Source organism: Cervus elaphus, chromosome 30 (assembly GCF_910594005.1).
Source record: "Cervus elaphus chromosome 30, mCerEla1.1, whole genome shotgun sequence".
NCBI lineage: Eukaryota > Metazoa > Chordata > Mammalia > Artiodactyla > Cervidae > Cervus > Cervus elaphus.
In genome coordinates this window covers 72,253,413-72,275,128 of record NC_057844.1, presented here as the reverse complement: position 1 = coordinate 72,275,128, position 21,716 = coordinate 72,253,413, and the positions used below count along the sequence as shown (strand labels likewise).

Sequence of the window (21,716 nt, the reverse complement as noted above, 5' to 3'; positions counted from 1 at the left end):
TAGTTCTGCTGGAATAGAGCTTCGGAATAACTGTGCCAGTCACTTCACTGGCACAATCAAGATCTTCTTGATTGAAGCACAGTTTTCTTAAGCAGCACTACCGTGGGATATCTGTGTGTGTGTGTGTGTATGTAGACCTCTTCTGAGTTAGATCATCATACCAGTATAAGCTCCATATTATTAGATTCCATTAAAGAGATGTAAAATTTAAAGTTCGAAAATTGCCCAACAACAAAAAAGTGATCATTCACTTTACCCAGAGTAAATTGATTGGTTTTCTTTTATTTTCCAATAGTGGTTTTGAATCACTGTGTAATTTGGGATCTGTGGTGCCCTGTGGTCAGGAAAACAGACTTTGGTGTCAGCTCTTCTGAATGTGAATCCCAGCCCAGATGCTGACAGACAGACCTTTGTCAAGCAATTTAACCTCTATCTGCCTCAACTCTTGTACAATAGAGATGAGAGTACAATAATAATCTCAACATTTTTGTGTGTGAGAGAATTAATGTATGTAAAGCACCTAAAACATTGCCTGGCAAATAGCTGACTTAAGTTGTTTTTTGGACTAAGTGACCTGATGAAATTTTAGAGATTTTTAAAAATCTCTTTTTTTCCTACAAAATCTTAATAAATGTGATAACTTGATAAAAAGGTTGGGAATGGGGAAGGATATGTGTTTTCTCAGATGCAAGAGAAAAATAAATGAGTAAGACTAACAAGCCACAAAACAAAATCTGAAGAATGTTATTTGCTTGTTTTTGTTTTCATCAGGGCTTAACTTCATTCCTGAGCTCGTTTTAATTTGGTTTCATAAGGAGAGCTTAATTTTGTGTATAAGCACCGAACATCTGGTTTACTTTTGTTTGAATATGATATGGCTGAAGTTTATTACAGAAGTCTATTATGTAATTAAGGAAAGACAGTGGGAAATTTTATAAAGTTAGTTCTGTTTAAATGGAACATTGTAATTATTCCAGGGAAGTGCATGTACTTCTTAAGAGTAGTGGTAACTTAGTATATTTTAGAAAATTCTTTAACTGGTCAAAATGTAGAGCTTCTGTGTATTCACCTTTTTCAAATAGCATGAAAAATGGCAAATTTTACAAGTGAAAGTTGAAGTTGACCTAAGGTAATTTTAGATTGTCAAGCCTTCAAGTGTTATCTACAGAATGTTTTTAGAGACATTTTGTGCTTGTTCACTCCAGTTAATTTCAGGCAGTTCTTCTACATTTCTATTAGATGGGCATTCTGATACTTCAGAACTTCTCCATTGGTAAAATATGGTTAAAACAGCTTGGGACAAAGATAGGATTCTTGGTTAGTTCTTATAAACTGTAGATTATATTTTTAAAGCTGTTAAAGGCATAATGAACACAACAGAACAAATACAACTCTCCTATAAATACTTCCCAATTAGCATTAATAAATGAATTATTTAAATTCAATAAATTGCTGGCTGGGTTATATAGTGGCATTGAGGGAGATAAAGAAATACATAGCTCCTGGTCAGGAGTCCTGAGTGAAGATAGAGAGCACTTAGTGCATTAACACCTCGCTGCTAGTAGCTGTGTTAGTCAGGCATTTGACCTCAGTCATATCTGAGAGACCTGAAGCTCTGAAATCCAGTGAGTCTATCATCCTGCAGAACTTACTTAGAAATAATTTGGTGAAAAAGCCAAAATAGGTTGTAAGGACTTCAGAGGATTTTTGTGATAGTAGTTTCTGTACACTGTCTAATGTCTCGGAGATCTGCTGTTTGACAGAGGTTTAATCTGTTGGCAGTTATAGTTCTCCCAGAAATATGAGATGGAGACTGTGCATTTTGCCTTAAAAGATAGTTGAGGTGCACTGGGCCAGCAAAAATACCCATCTTGGAGATAGTTGTGCATTCTTGTGGCAGGAGGAGTCCAGTGATAGGTGGTGTCCTGTTCCCTCAGAATCAGCAATTCTTACCTGGCCCACATCTCTCTGAGGCCACCCCACTTCCTGTGGTTCATGGTTTAGGAATCCTCAGAAATCATGAAGCTGATTCCATGGGCATTTTCTAGCAGACACGCTCCATAGCTTTCATCAGATGTGCAGTGTTTCAGAGACACTGATTTTTCTGCCTGTTAATTTCTCCACTGTCCATTCCTGACAATGAGTGAGCTGTTAGCCAAACTCCTATATGACAGCGTGTGTGATGTACGCATGGGACACATGGGTAAAGGAACTAATTTGGTCTAGTTTCCCAGTCCCACACCCAGCCAGTACTTAGGAAAAGTAAAGTATCAATTACACACTGTGACAAAGCATTTATGGTGGATGTAGCAGAGGGGTTCCCTGGGGCCATGTGTGAGGTGTGTCTACTCCTTCAAGGTCAGTCTCCTACCATGTTTAGCAACAGGCAATGTGACTTGCCCTGTTACAGGACAGAGCAAGACCAGGGATAAGGGGGATCTCAAGACTTGGACTCTCCTAGTCAATTATGCTTTTTTTAGACCATCTATTCATTCTTTCAGTTATTTGTTCATTTGTTAATCAATTCATTCAACCCTCAGTAATTTGCATAATATAATTTTGAGGTGAAGTTACTTTAAATGTTTTGCTTTAATTATGGCTCGCTAAGAGAGAATTCCTGGAACTTTTCTAACTCTTTTACTATTTAAAGTATTCAGCATCCAGTGGAGCAGGCAGTAGCCAATCAGAAGGGCCCAGGCTGTAAATGGCTGGTTGGCCATCACTGTTCATATCAACTTAACACCAGCCCTGCCTATGATGTTCTTGGCTTATCTTTATTAATAGATATTTATTAGAGGTTTCCAGTGTGTCTAGTAAAATAGCTGTGTATCATAGATGTGTTGATATGAATTTTGAGTCTCTATAACCTGGGTGAACCAGTCCCCCACCTGGTGTTGTTTGTGCAAGAGAAAGACCCCGAATGTGGTTCAGAAGTAAAGGAAATCTTTATTCTTTGATCAGAGAATGGAGAGGTACAAGCTTGCACTCTAAAGTTCTTGTTTTCTCCCCTAAAGGCGGCCCTAAGCAAGGGTGCTTTACAGGTTTCTTGTCATTGCACCTGCCCCCCACCACCATCTTAAAGCCATTTCCCACTGGGGACTCTGGTTTGAAGAGTCAGGTGCAAGGTTTCTGCACATGGTAACTTATGAGCATGTGAAACTCAAATTAAACACAAAGGGAAAAAAGGGTTAGGCTTTATCCTATTTCCCAGACTCTATCTTTATTTCATGAGAATCATTAATGAGCTTTGTTGATGACAATATGATAAACCAGACACTTTACTTTGAAATGAATTTCCCCAGGTTGGGGAAAAAATGAGATTCCCCCCCCCCCCCCCCAGCTAAAAAAAAAAAAAAAGAGATTGTTCAAAATATCAATAGAGATTGGAATTTGAGGACAAATGATTTATTTATAGCAGAAGAGCTTGTTTTATTGATTCATTCAGAATATTCAAGTGCCTTCTATTTGAGGTGTTCCAGTGAGGCATTGGTCCAGGCACTGGGTTAACAGCAGTGAATAAAATAGACAAAATCTCTGTTCTAGCAATGTCCATTGTTGTTACTGTTAGTTGCTAAGTCATGTCCGACTCTTTGCAACCCCATCAACTGCAGGACACCAGGGTTCCCTATCCTTCACCATCTCCCAAAGTTTGCTCAAGCTCATGTCCATTGAGTTGGTGATGCCATCCAATCATCTCATCCTCTGTTGGCCCCTTCTCCATATTCTAATTTAATTTGTGTGAATAAAAAGAAGGCAAGTGGTTGTTAGCCCCTGGAAGCAAAGAATGGAATTTAAAAGGGCAATAGTTATACATGTAGATAAGACAAGATCAATTTAAATGTTCTTGAAACAGAATATAGCTGATTCCCACTGGGTCAGTGACTTCTGAATGGGTTCTTTGCCTGGAGTCACAAATGCCACTTTTGAAACCTGGTTGTGTATAGTAGAACAGAAACTTTAGTCATTGTTTAAGGAATAAAGGGAGAGCTCATTGTGGAGAAGGCAATGGCACCCCACTCCAGTACTCTTGCCTGGAAAATCCCATGGACAGAGGAGTCTGGTAGGCTGCAGTCTATGGGGTCGCAAAGAGTCAGACATGACTGAACAACTTCACTTTCACTTTTCACCTTTATGCATTGGAGAAGGAAATGGCAACCCACTCCAGTGTTCTTGCCTGCAGAATCCCAGGGATGGGGTCGCACAGAGTCGGACACGACTGAAGTGACTTAGCATGCTCTAAACACACCTTCTCCCCAATGGGAGCGGGGAGTAGAGGAACTTTAAGGGATAAGAGTCAGGTATGTCACTGGGGCTCTAGGAAAGGGGCAGAGATTTCTGGGAACAGCCAGGTTATCTGAAACATGTGCAGTCTTCCACCCTCCTTTGCATGTGGCAGGAATTGTGCCTAGTCCAGTACAAATTCCCACCTTGGGTAGACAGCTTAACCTGGTAATGAAGCAAAGGTAACTTTCAGACAGTTCCAGTCTCATCTGTGCACGAACATTCCTGTGGCCAAGTCAGAGCTGGTTCAGGGAAGTTGACCACTGGTTATCTCTCAAAGTACAGCTGCAAAACATCTCTGTCAAATACTAGATGCTTTGGAAACAAACACAGAGGTAAATTAAGACAAAGATCATTTAGCTTCCAGGGGTGGGTATGGGTGACAAAGGAACATTATCAGAAATGTTCAGTTTCTTCCTTGCTTTTCAAAGTGTGGTCCCTGGACCAGCAACATCAGCATCACCCTAGAGTTGTTAGCAATCCAGAATCTCAGACCTCACACATGCTCTGAAGAGTTTACATTTTAAGCAGATCCCTGGGAGATCTAGGGGAGACTAGAGCATTGGTAGACTCCGTTGTGATCAGAATTAATCTTTCCAACTTTTCCACATATTGACATGTACCAAGATGGTCACTGAGTGGGTTCCATGTCTTACAGTCTCACTTCAGTAAGAGCCACTTTTAAAATACTCATTTTACTCATTTGTTTTTTATTTTTGTGTAAGCACAGAAGGCTTCCAATCTTAAACCAAAAATGGCTGGAAAGCCACTGGGTTTATGGTGCATTATTAGTAAATGCCATTTGACCACTAACACCTGGCAGTTTGCATTTTGTTATAGATTGGTGTGAAATGTGGTCCATATTTACAAAAGGTGTATAATCTAGATGTGAATTCAAGGCTAGTATACATGGTAAGTAGTTAAAGAATTAAATAGATTATACCATGATATGTTCTGAGAATAGACCCAGGCTTCTGGTGGAATCTAGAAAGATGCAGAAACATTTCCTCATCAAACAAAGTGTCAGAAAAACTATGTCTTTAAACATGAGAGTTGCTATGGCTTTGCTGAGAGCCTGTGAAATCTTCTTTTAGGTCCTACTTGGTTGCAAGTTCTCCTCAGTCCTCAGCTCTAAACATAAAGATGGAAGGTGGAGGCAGATACTGGCAACAGCAAATGTGTCAGCTGAAAGGACAGTGGTATAAAATTATTTTTAGAAAATAGTAGTTAGGTAGGGGTTGGAGTGCATTTTAGGTAACCAATAGTAACCCCAAAGGACATTGCCATGTTTAAAAACAGTTAAATCAGACCAAAGGGGAAAAAAAGAAAAAGATAAAAGCCCAATGAGACCACTGATGTTCAAAATACTAGATCTGAGTTTCAAGAAAAGAGGTATTTCTGCTAGCTTTTAAGATGACAAAACTCTGTAGTCCTCATGAAAAAAGATTCTCACTAAAAGTTTCCTTCTAAGTAGTAATTTGAAAATTTAACTTTACACAAATGTCTCATTTCCCTAACTAATTTTAGCACACAGTCTTTTGTTGTACCTGTGGTGACTGTTCTAGTCAAGGCTTTGGGGTTGCTAGTGGCAGAATCTACCCAGGTTAGTTCAGAGGAAGAGGGCTTGATAGAAAGGAAATGGACGTCTTGTGGAGCTGGAGCAATGCTGACTTTCCTGGAGCTTGGAACTGGGGTCCTCACAGATATTGGAGCCATTGTCACAGGATGCTTGCACATTCCCAAGTCCCCTGTTTTCTTATCTTTGCTGGACGTGATGACTCTGCTCCACTTTCCTGCTTCTTTCCTGGCCTTATAATTCTCAGGAGGGGAAATCAGAATGACTTGGCTAGTCATGGGTTAGGACCACTGGTACTTTGGTCCATTAGCTGTGGCCAAGGCTGTAGAGGTTTTCTGAGAGAGAAGCAGTTATTCCAAGCCTGTCCAATAAAGATAAAGGAATTCAAGCGAGTGGCAGATTCCTGGGAGCTATGTTTGTCAGCAAGAGTCTCAGGAGGAGAAAGGGCTAAGGTTGAGATCTGGACAGAGTGGGTGGGGACTAAGGACCTTCTTGGTGGGTGAACAGAGGAGAGAAAAGAGTCTTTCATCAAAATAAGGGTACACAATCAAGAGTGATGGGAGGTAAGATGGGTACTATCCCTAGAGACAATAAGAGGCAGCGAAGGATGTTGCAGGAAATTGCCCTGAGAAGTGAGGTTCCTTGTCTCCTCTCTCTGCTGGATGGAAATCCCAGGATGGCTTGGCAGTAGCACCCACCTGATGATAAAATACTGTGTGCTTAATACTATTGCATCATTTTGAGCAAGGTGGGACCTTGTCTCCTCCATCATCAGTAGCTCAGTCTACAAAGGTATTTGAATATTTCTGTTTGCTGCAGAACCCCTTCTTGAAATGCCATCTCTAAGTGAACATCCAGATAAATGTATAGGACTCTGTTTGGAGGAGATGGGCAATAAGGGAGACAGATGTGGTGTTTTTTCCTCCACTTCTTCTGCTTAATTCTCCAAGGCACCTCTGTTGAATCTCAGATGCTTCCCAGGATAAAGTTTGGGAAGACTAGGCCTGGTGATCTTTCATGCCCCTCAAAGCTCTAAAATCCCAAAAGGATAATAAGAATAACACCTTTCACATGTGCTGCTTCATCATTTAGATGGTACCTGCATATGCATAATCTCTTCTATCTTCATGATCTTTTATCCTGTGAAAGTCATCATCTCCCTTTTACAGGTAAGAGATTTGCCTCTCAGTGGAAGTTGAATGAGTTGCCTAAAGGCCTCTTGCTGCTGAAGGCCAGAGGAGGACCATTACTTGACGGTTTTCCACTGATGGTTTCCTATTAATATTTCTGTTGCTCCTTTAGTTTCATAACCTTTGAGCAGCCACCATATTGATGACCTATTCTAACAGCAATAAAATTTTGTTAATTCTAACAAAAACAAAGAAAACATGAAGCTCCCAGACTTCTATAGCTTGAGCTCCTGTTCTCAGGCTCACCCAAGCTGAATTAGTTTATGTAGAATAATGCAGGAAGTCCACGCTGGCCCACCTCCCTTAGTGGCCCGCTCATGTATACAAGGATCCTTTTCAGCCTGGTGAACATCTCCAGGCTCTACTCTCCCTTGGACCAGTTTTGCTCCATCCCCCTGCATGGCATGTTTGGTATACCTCTTTGGAGAGACCGTGCTTCTTTTTCAATATGTTGCATGGTTGTAGATCCCACTTCTCACTGGGACAGTGGGTCTTTTATTGTTCTCCCCACCCTGCCCCTCTACACTCCACTGGACTCAAAGCCTGGCCTTGGCACTGCACTTCTGGCATCTGACTTTCTGCAGGGCTGTCAAACCAATGGCTGATTCTTTTCAAAAGAATTAGGTTCAGGAACCATTAATGAAGCTAACCATGGGCACATATAAAGAAGTTCGCAATATCAAAGAGTCACAGAACACATCTGCTCTTGCTCTCAAGGTCAGGTGTGGCATGACCTGATATAGAGTCTTTTTTTTGCTGATGACTAAGACTAGTTCTTTGGTAAAAATAGCATTCAAAAAGACACATGCTATGCCATTGGTGAGCCACAGAAACCTTAGGCACCTTGGGCTGAATGAAAGAAACCAGATCCAGAGACTCCATACTAATCCCATTTGGATGTTATGTCCTGGAGAGGCAAATTTATAGAGAAAGAAAGTAGATTAGTGGTTTCCTGGGGCTGGAAGGGGGAATAGGGAGTCACTATAAATGGCATAATGCCCCATTATATAATGGGGGCATAAAAATGTCTTAAAACTGATTTTTGGTGATGGTTGCATCACTCACTAAAGTTACTAAAATTCATTGAATTGTACACCTGAAATGGGTGAATTTTATGAGATGTAAAATATACCTCAGTAAAAATGTACCTTGATATTTTATGATATATAAATATATAATTTTTGTTGCTTAAAAAAGATGGAACCAAAACCAGATGGAGGAACTTCAAAGTGTAAATTTCAATTTGGTTATGAAAGGTGTTGCTGAACCACACAAAGATGGCAGGATTCTTGGCCTCCGAGGAGAAGAATTCAACCCAGGGCCGTAGACCAGGCTTGATCGCTCAGAACTTTGTGTAATAAAGTTTTATTAAAGTATAAAGGAGATAGAGAAAGCTCTGACATAGGCATCAGAAGGGGCTAGAAAGAGTACCCCCTTGCTAGTGTTAGCAATGGAATTTTATACTCTCTAAGTAGTTATTACAGTGAATCAAAAGAATGTCTGGAGGTTGTAAAGACCTCACTAGATCTACTCCCATAATTTACACCTTAAGATAACAGGATTAGCCAGAAGGTTTTTTTTTTCCAGAGACTGTCCTCAAGCAGGATACATTATTGTTATATAACCCAAAGGAATGTAGAGGGACAAAAAAAGTTTGTCCTTTCTTCCTCCTTGAGAATTTCAGGCCCCTCTCTCCTTGGGGACCCCTGGACTTCTTATCAACCTGCCTAGGAAATGACTCTCTCAGTTATAAGTAAGCTGAGGCATCCTAGTTGTGGGTCAGGTGTCAGAATTCTAGAGGTGACTGAGTCCAGCTTAGAGTATAGACTCAGTTCTTAAAATACAATCACTATGAATTTGTATTTTGACAAGTTCAATGGCATCTTTTGTGATATTCTGTCTTGTGGACAAGACAGAAAACTGTGAACCAGAGCAGTTAGGAGGACCCTTAGCGGTTCTTGGATATCATGGTCTTCAAGGGGGGTTATCTCTCTACTCCCGTTTCTCTTTGCCTTTCTCTCTTCCCTTCCCCTGCTCCTCCCTATCACCCTTTTCTTTCTCCTCCCCCTCCTCCCCTCTCTACTTTACATTTTTACACAAGTAATACACAGTGTAGGGAAATAAGAATGGACAGAAAAAATTAAAATTGTGCTTAACACGTTAAAGACTTGTTTTAGACTTGTTCAGGTTGTTTTCTACTAATGACTTTATAAATATGCCACATTCAACAGATTGATGTACTTGCTGACTCCTGGGGATATAATCCCAAACATGGACTTTCCGGGTCAGAAGGGATGCACTCTTAGAGTGGTTTACACATATTGCTGAATTGTTCCCCAAAATCTACCTGTTCAGTACAGATGGAAGTGATTTGTCCAAAACATGACCTGGCCTCCAGGATTTACTATGGTTGTAGCTTTGTGACTAGCTGTGCAGGATGAGGGGAGGCAGTGATACCACTTTACCCTGAAGTAAGCAAGACTTGGGCACAAGGCATTAACTGAGACTGGCTGTCTGAGTCTGGTCAAGAGACTGCAGACAGTATAGGACCATGCCTTATGAAGGATCATTGAGGCGCCAAGGAATAGTTGCTAGAAAGGATATGATTCATTTCATTCAAGTATTTGAAAGGCTGTCATATCAAGAGAAATTAGATTCACCTAATGTGGTTATAAGGGCAGAATAAATCTTCCAGGAAGACAAAATTCAGTTTAATGTGAGAAAGCCTTGTCTATAGAACAGTCTGAAAATGCATTGGGTTCCCCCTGTTCATTCAAATCCCCCTTCCCTCTACATCTCTGGAGATCTTTCATCAGAGGCTTCATGTGATTTGGATGAAGAGTCATGGCATGTTTGTGGAGGGAATTCATGATAAGGATTTAATATTTCATTTGGAGACTTCTAAGAAAGCTTTATTACTACAAGGCCATGAGCTTGAAATCACAGCTCTAGTTAAAATGTGTTCAGCCACTCAGTTGTGTCCTTCTTTTTGTGACCCCATGGTCTGTAGCCCACCAAGCTCCTCTGTCCATGGGATTTTTCAGGCAAGAATACTGGAGTGGGTTGCTGTTTACTCCTCCAGGGGATCTTCCCAAACCAGGGATTGAACCCCCATCTCCTGCTTCTCCCTGAACTGGGAGGCAGATTCTTTACTACTGAGCCCCTTAGGAAGCCCAGTTTATCCCAAAGCCAGAGTAAATATTCTGCAAACACCATACATTCTCTTAATGTTTCTTAGAGAAAGGAAGAAACTGTTGAACTTTCTGATCTCACATTTTTTTACACTCAGCTCACTGGTGAATAATTGCTTAGTTTTTTGATGATATTAGGTTCAGTTTGTGTAGCCACTGTGTGGGGAGATGGTTTTTCTCATTGTTTTTGTTCTTGTATTTTGCACTCTTTGTCAACCCTTGGTCTCTCAGACTTTAAGGTTCACACATCTGGTGAAAGGTAAAGGGGTAGTTTTTTACATACTATTCACTTTTGAGCAGCCTTTTCATCTTAAAAAAATTTCAATACTGCCTTCAACACTTTCTAAGCTGAATCATACTTGTAGTGTTTCTGAATCTTGTCAGTGTTAAAAAGTTGCATTTTCCAAACAAATTACAAGCATTTAAACCATGCCTTTAACATTTTTGACATATATTTTCTTTATTCAGAGTTGCTACTTTGAGAAGTTTAAAAATGACCAGAGGGGTCACAACATTCATAAGAATATGTGCAAAATTTGCCCATCTGATTTTAATGTTCCTGAAGCAGAACTAATTAAATAATAACCCAATTTCTTGCCTCTTGGAAAATGGTCTGGGAAATAGGGCATCACCTGGCAGCTTGAGAGAATGCAGACTCTCTGGCTCCCCCAGCACTCCTGAGTCAGAATCTGCATTTTACCAAGTGGACCCTCCCACAGTGCCTGGTGGACTTTCCCAGGTGATGTAACCCTGCCGAACCTGGGGCTGAGTCATCATCTCATGTTGATGGTTGAGTGCCTGTTAACTTACGTGGCCTTATAACTGGGTTCTTTCACCTGCATGAGCTCATTTAATCCTGAGACTCGTCCTCTAGGGCAGGCATTCCTAGAAGCTCAGAGAAGTTGTCACTGGGCCTGCAAAGTGTCACTGAGAGACAGTTTCTGGAGTCTGTATTTCCTACGCCTGAGGCAGGAAAATTGAGACACAGGCTGTGATGGCCTGACCAAGAGTGAAATATTCCAGCAGTCTAGCTCCTGGCGTGGGCACACCCTGTGCTTTTGCCAGCCAGGTGCCCTGTGGAGGACAGTAGAGCCACATTCAGGCCACAGAAACTCAGCCTCAGCTGCTGCTCACTCACAGTCCAGCTGTGGCTTGCTGTGCAGGCCTCGGGAGGAAGTCATCTCTGACAGAGGTCAGGAAGAGCAGCTCAAGGTCCCACATCTCACCTGCAGGCTGGCTTCCTGGAGTCTCAGTTATAAAAGAAACTCAGGGGTCTAGGTAACAGGATTTGTTACACCAAAGTTGTGTGTGTGTAGCTTCAGTTTCTTTAAATTTGATCATTAAAGGACTATATATTCATGAGAAATTAGTTCTAATCTTCCAGTCTTGCAGCCCTTCAGATATACTGTTTTTGTGGATTTTGAGAAGGGGAATAAAATCAACGATAAGTGATCTTTAGTTATTACACAGTATTGCCATTTTCCTGCCTACCTCCCTCTGATCTTCTTGGATGCTTAAGCATGAGTCTGTGCTTGTCACACCTGGTAAACCTGTGAAAATGATGACTTATAACCATGACAGACTCACAACATGAAAATGACGGGAATCTACAGTTTTCCAAAATGTGAGTTGCTGTGAACCATTTTCTGGGAAAAAATTGCAGAGAGATTATAATAATGTTTATTTAAGAAGTATCACTTATCAAAATTAATTTTGATAACTAAAGCAAAATTACTATAGCAATTGGGATTAACAAGTATTTTGCAAGTATTATTTACTGACTTAGCACTTGAAATGAGCTTTAGATAGGATGGATCTAAAAATAGAGAACATTCTCAAATCCACCAAGTCTTCTTGATGCTGCCACAAGATTTTCCACCATTCTTTTAAAAATCAGAGCTCAATTTCACACCCCACCCACTGCCATTTGGTGGAATTTTGTTTCTCTTTGATACCCTATTTTCTTTCTTTTACCATTGACATCAGCTTCTTTCATATGAATATATAATATATTAAGTACATATGGTTTAAAAATATTGTTTTGATTTGTTCATGAATTGTTTCTCTTAAAGGGCTTGTCTGGGAGAATAAGTAATTTCTCATGTCCTGTTCTTGCAGGAAGGATTTTGAATCGTTTCTCCAAAGATATTGGCCATATGGATGACTTGCTTCCCCTGACATTTCTTGATTTCATCCAGGTAACGTAACAGTCCTGTTAGAGTTCTCACAGGAAGAGCACAGAGTCTGTTTCTTAAGGCCTTTTCATAGGGGCTGATGGTGATCTTTTCAGCCTGGCAATGCGTCCTGTTATCTTAAATGAAATGTTATGTTTTCTTTTTAACGGCTGAGTAATATTCCATGGTGTATATGTACCACAGCTTCCTTATCCATTCATCTTCTGATGGGCATCTAGGTTGCTTCCATGTCCTGGCTATTATAAATAGTGCTGCAATGAACATTGGGGTGCACGTGTCTCTTTCAGATCTGGTTTCCTCAGTGTGTATGCCCAGAAGTGGGATTGCTGGGTCATATGGCAGTTCTATTTCCAGTTTTTTAAGAAATCTCCACACTGTTTTCCATAGCGGCTGTACTAGTTTGCATTCCCACCAACAGTGTGAGAGGGTTCCCTTTTCTCCACACCCTCTCCAGCATTTATTGCTTGTAGACTTTTGGATAGCAGCCATCCTGACTGGCGTGTAATGGTACCTCATTGTGGTTTTGATTTGCATTTCTCTAATAATGAGTGATGTTGAGCATGTTTTCATGTGTTTGTTAGCCATCTGTATGTCTTCCTTGGAGAAATGTCTGTTTAGTTCTTTGGCCCATTTTTGAATTGGGTCATTTATTTTTCTGGAATTGAGCTTCAGGAGTTGCTTGTATATTTTTGAGATTAAAAACCAGTCCTAATGAGATGGATGAAACTGGAGCCCCTTATACAGAGTGAAGTAAGCCAGAAAGATAAAGAACATTACAGCATACTAACGCATATATATGGAATTTAGAAAGATGGTAACGATAACCCTATATGCAAAACAGAAAGAGAGACACAGAAATACAGAACAGACTATTGAACTCTGTGGGAGAATGTGAGGGTGGGATATTTCAAAAGACCAGCATGTATACTATCTATGGTGAAACAGATCACCAGCCCAGGTGGGATGCATGAGACAAGTGCTCGGGCCTGGTGCACTGGGAAGACCCAGAGGAATCGGGTGGAGAGGGAGGTGGGAGGGGGAATCGGGATGGGGAATACGTGTAAATCTATGGCTGATTCATATCAATGTATGACAAAACCCACTGAAATGTTGTGAAGTAATTAGCCTCCAACTAATAAAAAATTAAAAAAAAAAAAAAAGAAATGTTATATTTGTATGAGAAAGATGTGGCTGTGATTGGGAGAGTGAGTTAGCATGAGTAATACCTGGCACAGGTATACTAAGTTATATGTCATATTACCACAGAAAAGAGAAAGTGTTAATTGTTCAGTCGTGTTTAATTCTTTGCGACCCCATGGACTGCAGCACGCCAGACTTCCCTGTGGATCACCACTCCTGGAGCTTGCTCAAACTCATGTCCATTGAGTTGGTGATACCATCCAGCCATCTTATCCTCTGTCATCTCCTTCTCCTCTTGCCTTCAGTCTTTCCCAGCATCAGGGTCTTTTCCAATGAGTCAGTTCTTTGCATCAGGTGGCCAAAGTATTGGGGCTTCAGCTTTAGCATCCGTCCTTCCAGTGAATATTCAGGACTGATTTCCTTTAGGATGGACTGTTTGGATCTCCTTGCAGTCCAAGGGACTCTCAAGAGTCTTCTCCAACACCACAGTTCAAAAGCATCATTTCTTTGGTTCTCAGCTTTATTTCAGCTGTCTCCTTTTCCAGGGGATCTTCTTGTGAGCCACCAGGGAAGCCCATTAGCACAGAAGACAAATATTTGTTGCACAACTTTTTTTTTTTAATAAGGCCAGGTGTGATTACTTACAAAGAAAACATTAATAAATAACAAGGTGAAAAGTAATAGTTGAACAAGGACAATAAAGAGCAGTTATTGAGGATACAAAGCCTTTAAGCCAGTAATTCGAGTAAGGTATCAAAGTTATCTCAGAAAATGTCTTTTTTGTTTTTGTAAGCAATATTTCTTTTCAAGTGGTAATTGCTCTGTTTCAAGGTGTCTTTATAAAAAAAGATAGAAATACCACAGACATACCTTCTATCCAGCCTTTGTTTTGTCTGTGAACTTGAGATTCTAAAGAATGGTGTTGGGTCCTCTTGGCTCTCATCTCCTCATTCAGAATGCTCATTTGGAATACTTTTTTTGTTGTGGTTTAATTCTGTCTGCTTTTCAGTGATTCAAGCTGTGGCAAATTTCCACATGTTCATTTTGGAAATGAAATGCATTTATCAAAAGCTACACACAGAAATACAGCAATGAATATCTGCACAGTGCAGCCTATGGGTAAAGGCTTCCACTGTTACCAGTGAGAAGTAAGCTGAGTCTCAGAGGCAGAGTACTTTTACTGCAAAGATATATCTATATTTATTTTTTTGTTTTCTTCAAGCTTGTTTTATTAAGGTGTCCTATTGGGTTTAGCTATGTTACTTTTCCTCAGAGGCACTCTTTCAGTAAAGCAGTGTCATGTCTTGATAGTGATTGCTAATTACTTTGAAAAGATTTTGTGAAAAGTTCTGTTCCTGTGCTATTACAAGCTAGGCCAAGGTTGGTTTTCCAAAGCTCACTGGCCCACTGTGTGCTTAGCACATAGCTAATTAGCCCTTATAATCAGAATCAATTGCATATTTTTTATTTATTTATTTTTAAAATTGCATATTTCTGTATGACTTATAGAGGGACAGGGATAGATGCTGCCTGAATTCAGGATAAAACATTCTCAGTAATGAGGAGAGAAAACTTTGGTTTCACTGATTTCCAATCCCAGCTTCCCAGGTTTTGTGCTTCCATTGGTATCAATATACCCGTTCATGGTGCATGAAATAGAAAAGGTCAAATTAATCTTATCTTTAGAAATATTGAGTAATCTTGTTTAGTTAATTCAAAGGCCCACCACTCTTTTCATTAGTCTCCCACAAATGCTCAACATTTGTAACCGTAAGTCCTCACCAAGAAGAAGCAGAACTTGAAACAGAGAATATGGAATGAGAAAATAAACATCTCAAAAAATGTTGACTTGCTGCCATATTCCTAAGATTATCAGTCTTTGGAAGGCCTAGAATTGAGAAGAAAATACAGAGAAGACAAAAACTGTAGTAGGCATGAGGTTTATTGGTCATAGTATTTTTAAAAGTACATCTTCAAACAGCATAGACCTCAGAGTCCATTTTCCCTGTGACCAGAGAAAAGCCACAGTCTCTTTGGTACATGTGACATCATCACCGCATCTAAAAAAAAAACAGCACCTGCTCTGATACATCCTTGGATAGTACTAGGCCGTTCCAGTGATGAGCATGAATGGCCTCTAAGGGTCCAACTTCATGGGATTCTTAAGGTTCTTTGGGCATTAAATCTATTAATACATCACCTTTCCTCTCCTGGTAATAATGAACTTAGAGTTTCTATTCTGTTTGTCATGCATAGACTGGTAAGCACTTTATAAACATGATCTCCTTTAATTCTCACCACCATCCTTTTAAAGTGTTGATATATTCTAGTTTTTCCTAAGATTAACAGTGGGTATAGGGTCTTACCATCCCTGTTAATTTTTGAGAGAGTGAGCCTGAAACCCTGTATCAGACACCACAGTGTTTGGCTAATGGGATTTCTGCTCTAGGTGTTGGTTGTCATTCTCTGCAAACTAAAGAATTATTCTGACTTATGAAATTCACTATGTACTCTCAAGTGACTTTATCTTAGAATTTTTGCATTTATTCATATGGAATAATAGACTTTGACTAGAATTCTCAAATGGTGTGCTCTGAATAGGTTATAAGCATGTCAAAATAATGATTCCCCTTATTTCTTGGGGCATCAGGACTTGGGTCACTTGCTTCCTGGTCAACATGTTTCTTGTGTTCACATCATTGTCTCTGTGCCATAGTGAGGCAGAGGTACAAAAGCACTGGCCATGGTGAGGTGGGCCATCAGATGGACCTGGAATCCAATCAGATGGGGGGGAATTGTGTGTGTGGCTTGGATTAGGCTCCTTGGAATTCCTAAGAATGTGGAAAGAAGAAGTGAAATGGGCTTATTGCACCGAAGAAATATTCTGTTTCCCTCTTCAAGAGTGTTGACTTTTTGTGCCTTCTACCAACTTTTGTAAAGAGTTTGAGAGAGCTGGCAATAATTAAAAGATTCACAAATGTGTGTGTGTGTATGTGTGTGTGTATAATATACATATAGATATAAACCTTATACATTTTATACATATGCTTGCATAATATAATATTTAATCCTCTATGAGACTGGCTATAGTATGACCTACAAGTAGAAAGAAAACTCTTAGACAAAGTCTATTTGAATTGCTTCAGAATTTAGGGGCATGAAATCTGAAGGACCTAACCTAACCTAGAAAGCTTTTGAGAACAAGTTACCAAGTTTTAATTGGTATCCAAGCAAAGAGCACTGGCACAACTCCCTTCATTTTGATCTTATTTCTGTTTCTCAGGTTATCTACCAGGCTGGGTTAGTTTTTAATTATATAGAAACAAATTATTGAAACTGGTTAATATTATCCAATCAAATAATGTGAATCTTCTAAAAAACTGTAATTTGGATTTTTTCCTAATTGACGTTTTAGCAGTTTTTTTTTTTCCTGATAGCCACTGATAACACCCCTAGTGACTTTACTTAAGACCAGACACGGAAGGAGCTGGAAGGACCCCTCTCCATGAACAGGAAGGTTGTAATAGGTCAGGTTGCACAGTTAAACCAGTGGTTGTAAGAAATTGTTCGTCTGTAGGTCTAATGGGAGAGAGATCAGACAGCCCTATTTTTCCCCATTTATGATTAGAATTTATTCCTTCAGAATTCCATCTTCTTCATTCTGAGTTTTATATTGATACCATGGCACAGACGAGAGAAACAGGAAAAGCACATGGGTCTTCCTCCAGATAATACAGCTTGGTACACAAGGGCTCCTGGCCACAGAGTCACAGTCCTGGAAGTTTTCTCCTCCTTCCAGGCTCCTCTTCCTGCAGCTATGGTTCTGGAATTCCATGAGTACAAACCATCCCTGGCTTTCTCCATGACATTCAGTACCTTCTTGGGAAAACTTAGGACACCACTTGCCCTCCCAGCTTCATGTCTTATCTGTAAATAGAAATGATAGCTCTTACTTTTCTCATGCACAAGATGGTTGTGAGGATTCTCTGAGAAAGGTTTCTACAGGTATCCTCACCTGTGATACCTGCTCGCTCACCACCTGATCTGGAAGAGCTGTGAAACGATAACCCGAGCCTCTGTGATATAGGTATTACCCTCCTAACCCATCTCTTAGAGATGCGCCTGGGCCAGCTGCCCTGTGTGATAAGGTGGGGAGGCCCTGGGCTGGTGAGCATGGAATACAGGTGCTGGTGCTGAAATGCCACAGAAAAACCAGTGTTAACTCAGACAGGCATCTCAACCTTTTCATCCTAGTTCCCTTTTGGTCATAATTTCTATCAACTGTGCTTACTGCCTACAAATTATTCATGCCACTCTGTTAAAACTAGCCTATGAAATTCAGTTATCAGTCTCTTCTTGGAATTCTCAAAAAAGTGTTCATATATTCTTCCCTGTGTCTCCCCAGATCTCTGTGCCTTGTGAAGGTCTCTATGGATTTGTATCCAACTGAGATTTTAAACTTTGGAGGCCTTTGCCCAGGCTGTATGAATCTGTACGTCCCTCCTATTTGACTCCCTTTCACAGCAGGCAGACAGTAAGCATTGATTGCATTCCTATTGCCTGAAGCTGTACATCATGATATCATACTTTTACTAACAAAGATGTATACTTAAATCAGCATCACCTAATGTTCAGTTTCTATTCTTTCAGCTATCGTTTTCAACCAAAATCATTTCCCAAGTTAAAATCACATTATGGGATAAGATGATGATTAAATGAATTGTTCATGGAATTCTTGGCACTGTTCCTTGCATATACAGTAAACATCTGGTAAATGCTATCTGCTGTTATTATGATTAGTCTTTGAAATGGACATCTTACATACTTAGCATAATGGTGGAAAGTTGGTTGTGCATTGAGGTTGTATGTTTTGTGACATATAAAATGTCATAATGGCTCATGACATGGGCTCTGCAGGTTTGCACTTATGCCTTGCAGTCTCAATCAAGTTGCTTTTTCTCTCCCTGTGTCTCAGTATTTCCATCTGTAAAATGAGATAATATTATTACTTAAACAGGGTTATGGTGAGGAATAAGTTAATACCTATGAAATACTGAATGTGTAACTCTATACACAACACTCAGTAAATGTTAACTATGGATAGAAAACCAAGAAAGGGGAATTACTACATCCAAAGGTCAACATTTGAATTTTTTCCCTACTTTTCTGGACACTGAATGTGTAATTAACCATTTCTTTATCCCTACATGTATAGCTGAGGCTTCTGGGATCCTCACCTGTGATACCTGCTTGCTCATCTCTAGTAACATCTGCTGACTCCTGATAGTTTGGGATTAAAGTCCTTCTCTGAGTCTCAATAATCTCGTTTGTTAAAAGTAGTAATGCCTGCCTCATAGGGCTACTGAATGTATCACAAGAGCTGATACCTACAAAGTTCTTATAGTGTTTGACATACACAATAAATACCACGTGGACTACCTATTATTTTAATTCTTCAGATAGGAAAACATTCCCTACCATTCCAACATGTCTTTTGAGGAAGGAGTTTAAACCTAAAAAAGCAAAATGGTAAAGTTTTTCTTTGAAAATTCTTGAAAAAATGTCCTCTTATTTATTTTCACTATTTCAGATGGTTCTACTTGTGGTTGGTGTGGTGGGTGTGATGGTGGCTGCAATTCCTTGGATTGCTATACCTGTGATTCCCCTTGGCATCATTGTCTTTGCTCTCTGGCGATATTTCTTAGAGACGTCACGAGATGTGAAACGCCTGGAATGCACAAGTGAGTACTGGGGCTCCCAAGTTTGGGAGGGTAGTGCAGACTGACTTCTAGTTATGCCATAATTAACGAGACCCCTGAAATTCTGAAGACTCTGTCTTTTGGAATTTCTCACTAAGTTAATCTTAGGTGACTGAATATTATGGCCCCTGTGAGTCACTGTGGCCCTTTAAGGTGGCAGGTTAGCTGCTGCTTTTCATTTTAACACAAGGGGCACAATGTGAGCACCATGGGGACAGGGACTGTTTCTATCTTACTCATGACATACATCCTAACAGAGCAGCCACTCAATAAATGTTTTTCTAAAAAATGAAATGTTTCATCTTTTTGGAACTAATGTCGAAGAAAAATAGGGGGCTTTTCATCCCCCAAATTTACTGGAAATGACAAGGAAAGGAAAATATTAGGAAAAGGAAAGGAAGCATCAGGAAATAAACTCATATGTCAGAAGTGATACATTTGAAAAATACATTCTTTCACATATCTAAAAGATGACAAATAAGTTACAGTTGTTCAGTTCAGTTCAGTTGCTCAGTCACGTCCCACTCTTTGCAACCCCACGGACTGCAGCACACCAGGCCTCCCTGTCCATCACCAACTCCCGGAGTTTACTCAAACTCATGTCCTTTGAGTTGGTGATGCCATCCAAACATCTCATCCTCTGTCGTCCCCTTCCTCCTCCTGCCTTCAGTCTTTCCCAGCATCAGGGTCTTTTCAAATGAGTCAGTTCTTCGCATGAGGTGGCCAAAGTATTGGAATTTCAGCTTCAACATCAGTCCTTCCAATGAATATTCAGGACTGATTTCCCTTAGGATGGACTGGTTGGATTGTTTAGAAAAGTTTGCTCTTTATCATCACCCAGTATTTGAGTTGGTGCCATACTGTTTGAAGTGTACTCTTCCCAAAGCTGTTTATATAAATGATGCTGAAAATAATCCCCTTAGAAGGACACAGGAGGGGTTCCATTCAATAGGCATGTAGTCTATTATTCTATCCAAATTGATTGCTTTAGAATGATGGGGAACACATTTTATGATTAATAATTCTCTTTTACAGGTAATCATAGAGGATAAAATAATTCAGAGCTTATTTCATTAATGCACAAACATATTGCATCAGTATTAAAACAAACAAACAAAAAATAACAAGGTTCCTGGTCAGATTTCCCAGGTGGAAAGAGCCCCAGGGCCCAGTGGATGGTCAGCTGGCCTCTAGCCGAGGCTGTCCTTCCACTGCCCAGGACTCACCCTCTCTGAGCCCCAGTGTCTCACAGGAGGAAGCCTGCTCCTTCCTGCCTTATGGAACCAGGGACACAAGCAGAAGAGGAAGTCCTATGTCTTTGCTCATTTGTACCCCAACCCTGCCCCCCATCCACACCTGCAGCACCCAGGTACACCTTGGTACTGACTGAATTGTTACCCAGACAGGTATTTGAATGCTGGACTAAGGAAATAGTCTGAAAATACTTTGGAGTTTACTGCCCTTGATTCTTTTTTCCCATCATATTTTATTTATTTTTTAAAATTTATTTATTTTAGTTGCAGGCTACTCTCTTTACAATATTGTAGTGGTTTTTCCATACATTGACAGTCTCTGTAGCCTCCAACAAGATAAGTGACCTTACCGTCCCTTTAACCTCCAGGTTTTATTAACAGGTCTCTAGGAGATGCACAGGTAACAAAGTGATATCAGTATTTCCTGCTGATATAGCACAAGTTATTACTCATCCCAGACAGAGGTCACAGATTCACTATCTGTAACAGCAAGTTACAGCCTTGTTCACGGTGGGGAATGAGAACCGAAAGGGGTCTTCCCTGCCCTGCAGCCTGCAGCCCACCTGTTCCCTGATGGGCAGGAGCCTGACCCTGATGCTCATGGTCAGTGTGCTCTTAGAGAAGATGGCAGGAAATGAATGACCAGTCATGTGACACCAGACCCCAACCCACATGAAATCATTCAAAAAATAATGGGCACTAAGGCCACTGTCAGATTCTAAAAGGGTGATATGAGTGTCACTTGCCACAGTGACCTCCAAGTACCTCAAGTTTCTAGCAGGAAAGTTATAAAAACATCCATCAGGTTCCCAGAGCAGAAGTCAATACTATTCAAAGACTCCCCGTCTGTCACGTCCTGTGGGCACAAGGGCGGTGCAGTACCGGGTGCTCCGTGACCCACACAGAGGCTCCTGGCTCAGGTGCGGGGAGAGGCCCAGGATGGGGGAGACAGTAGACTGTCTGCTCCCTTACTCGTCTCCCCCTGTCCTGGGTCTGGCTCTGCGCCAGTGTGGGGGATGTACTGACTCTATCCCAGCCCTTAGGTTACTCATCTAACACACAGGTAGCTCATCAAAATTCAGTGTGGTGAGGACTTTCACAGAGAATTAAATTTTGGAATGCTATTGACTC

General features: G+C 40.5%; 1 protein-coding gene across 1 annotated transcript in view; it reads left to right on the top strand.

Annotated features, from left to right (window-relative positions):
* Positions 1–21,716, top strand: part of LOC122686763 (ATP-binding cassette sub-family C member 4-like) — a 201,940-nt gene that overhangs the window by 106,452 nt on the left and 73,772 nt on the right. The window contains 2 exon segments of the mRNA XM_043892002.1: positions 12,357–12,436; positions 19,164–19,314. Of these exon segments, the coding sequence (XP_043747937.1) occupies positions 12,357–12,436; positions 19,164–19,314 (231 nt within the window).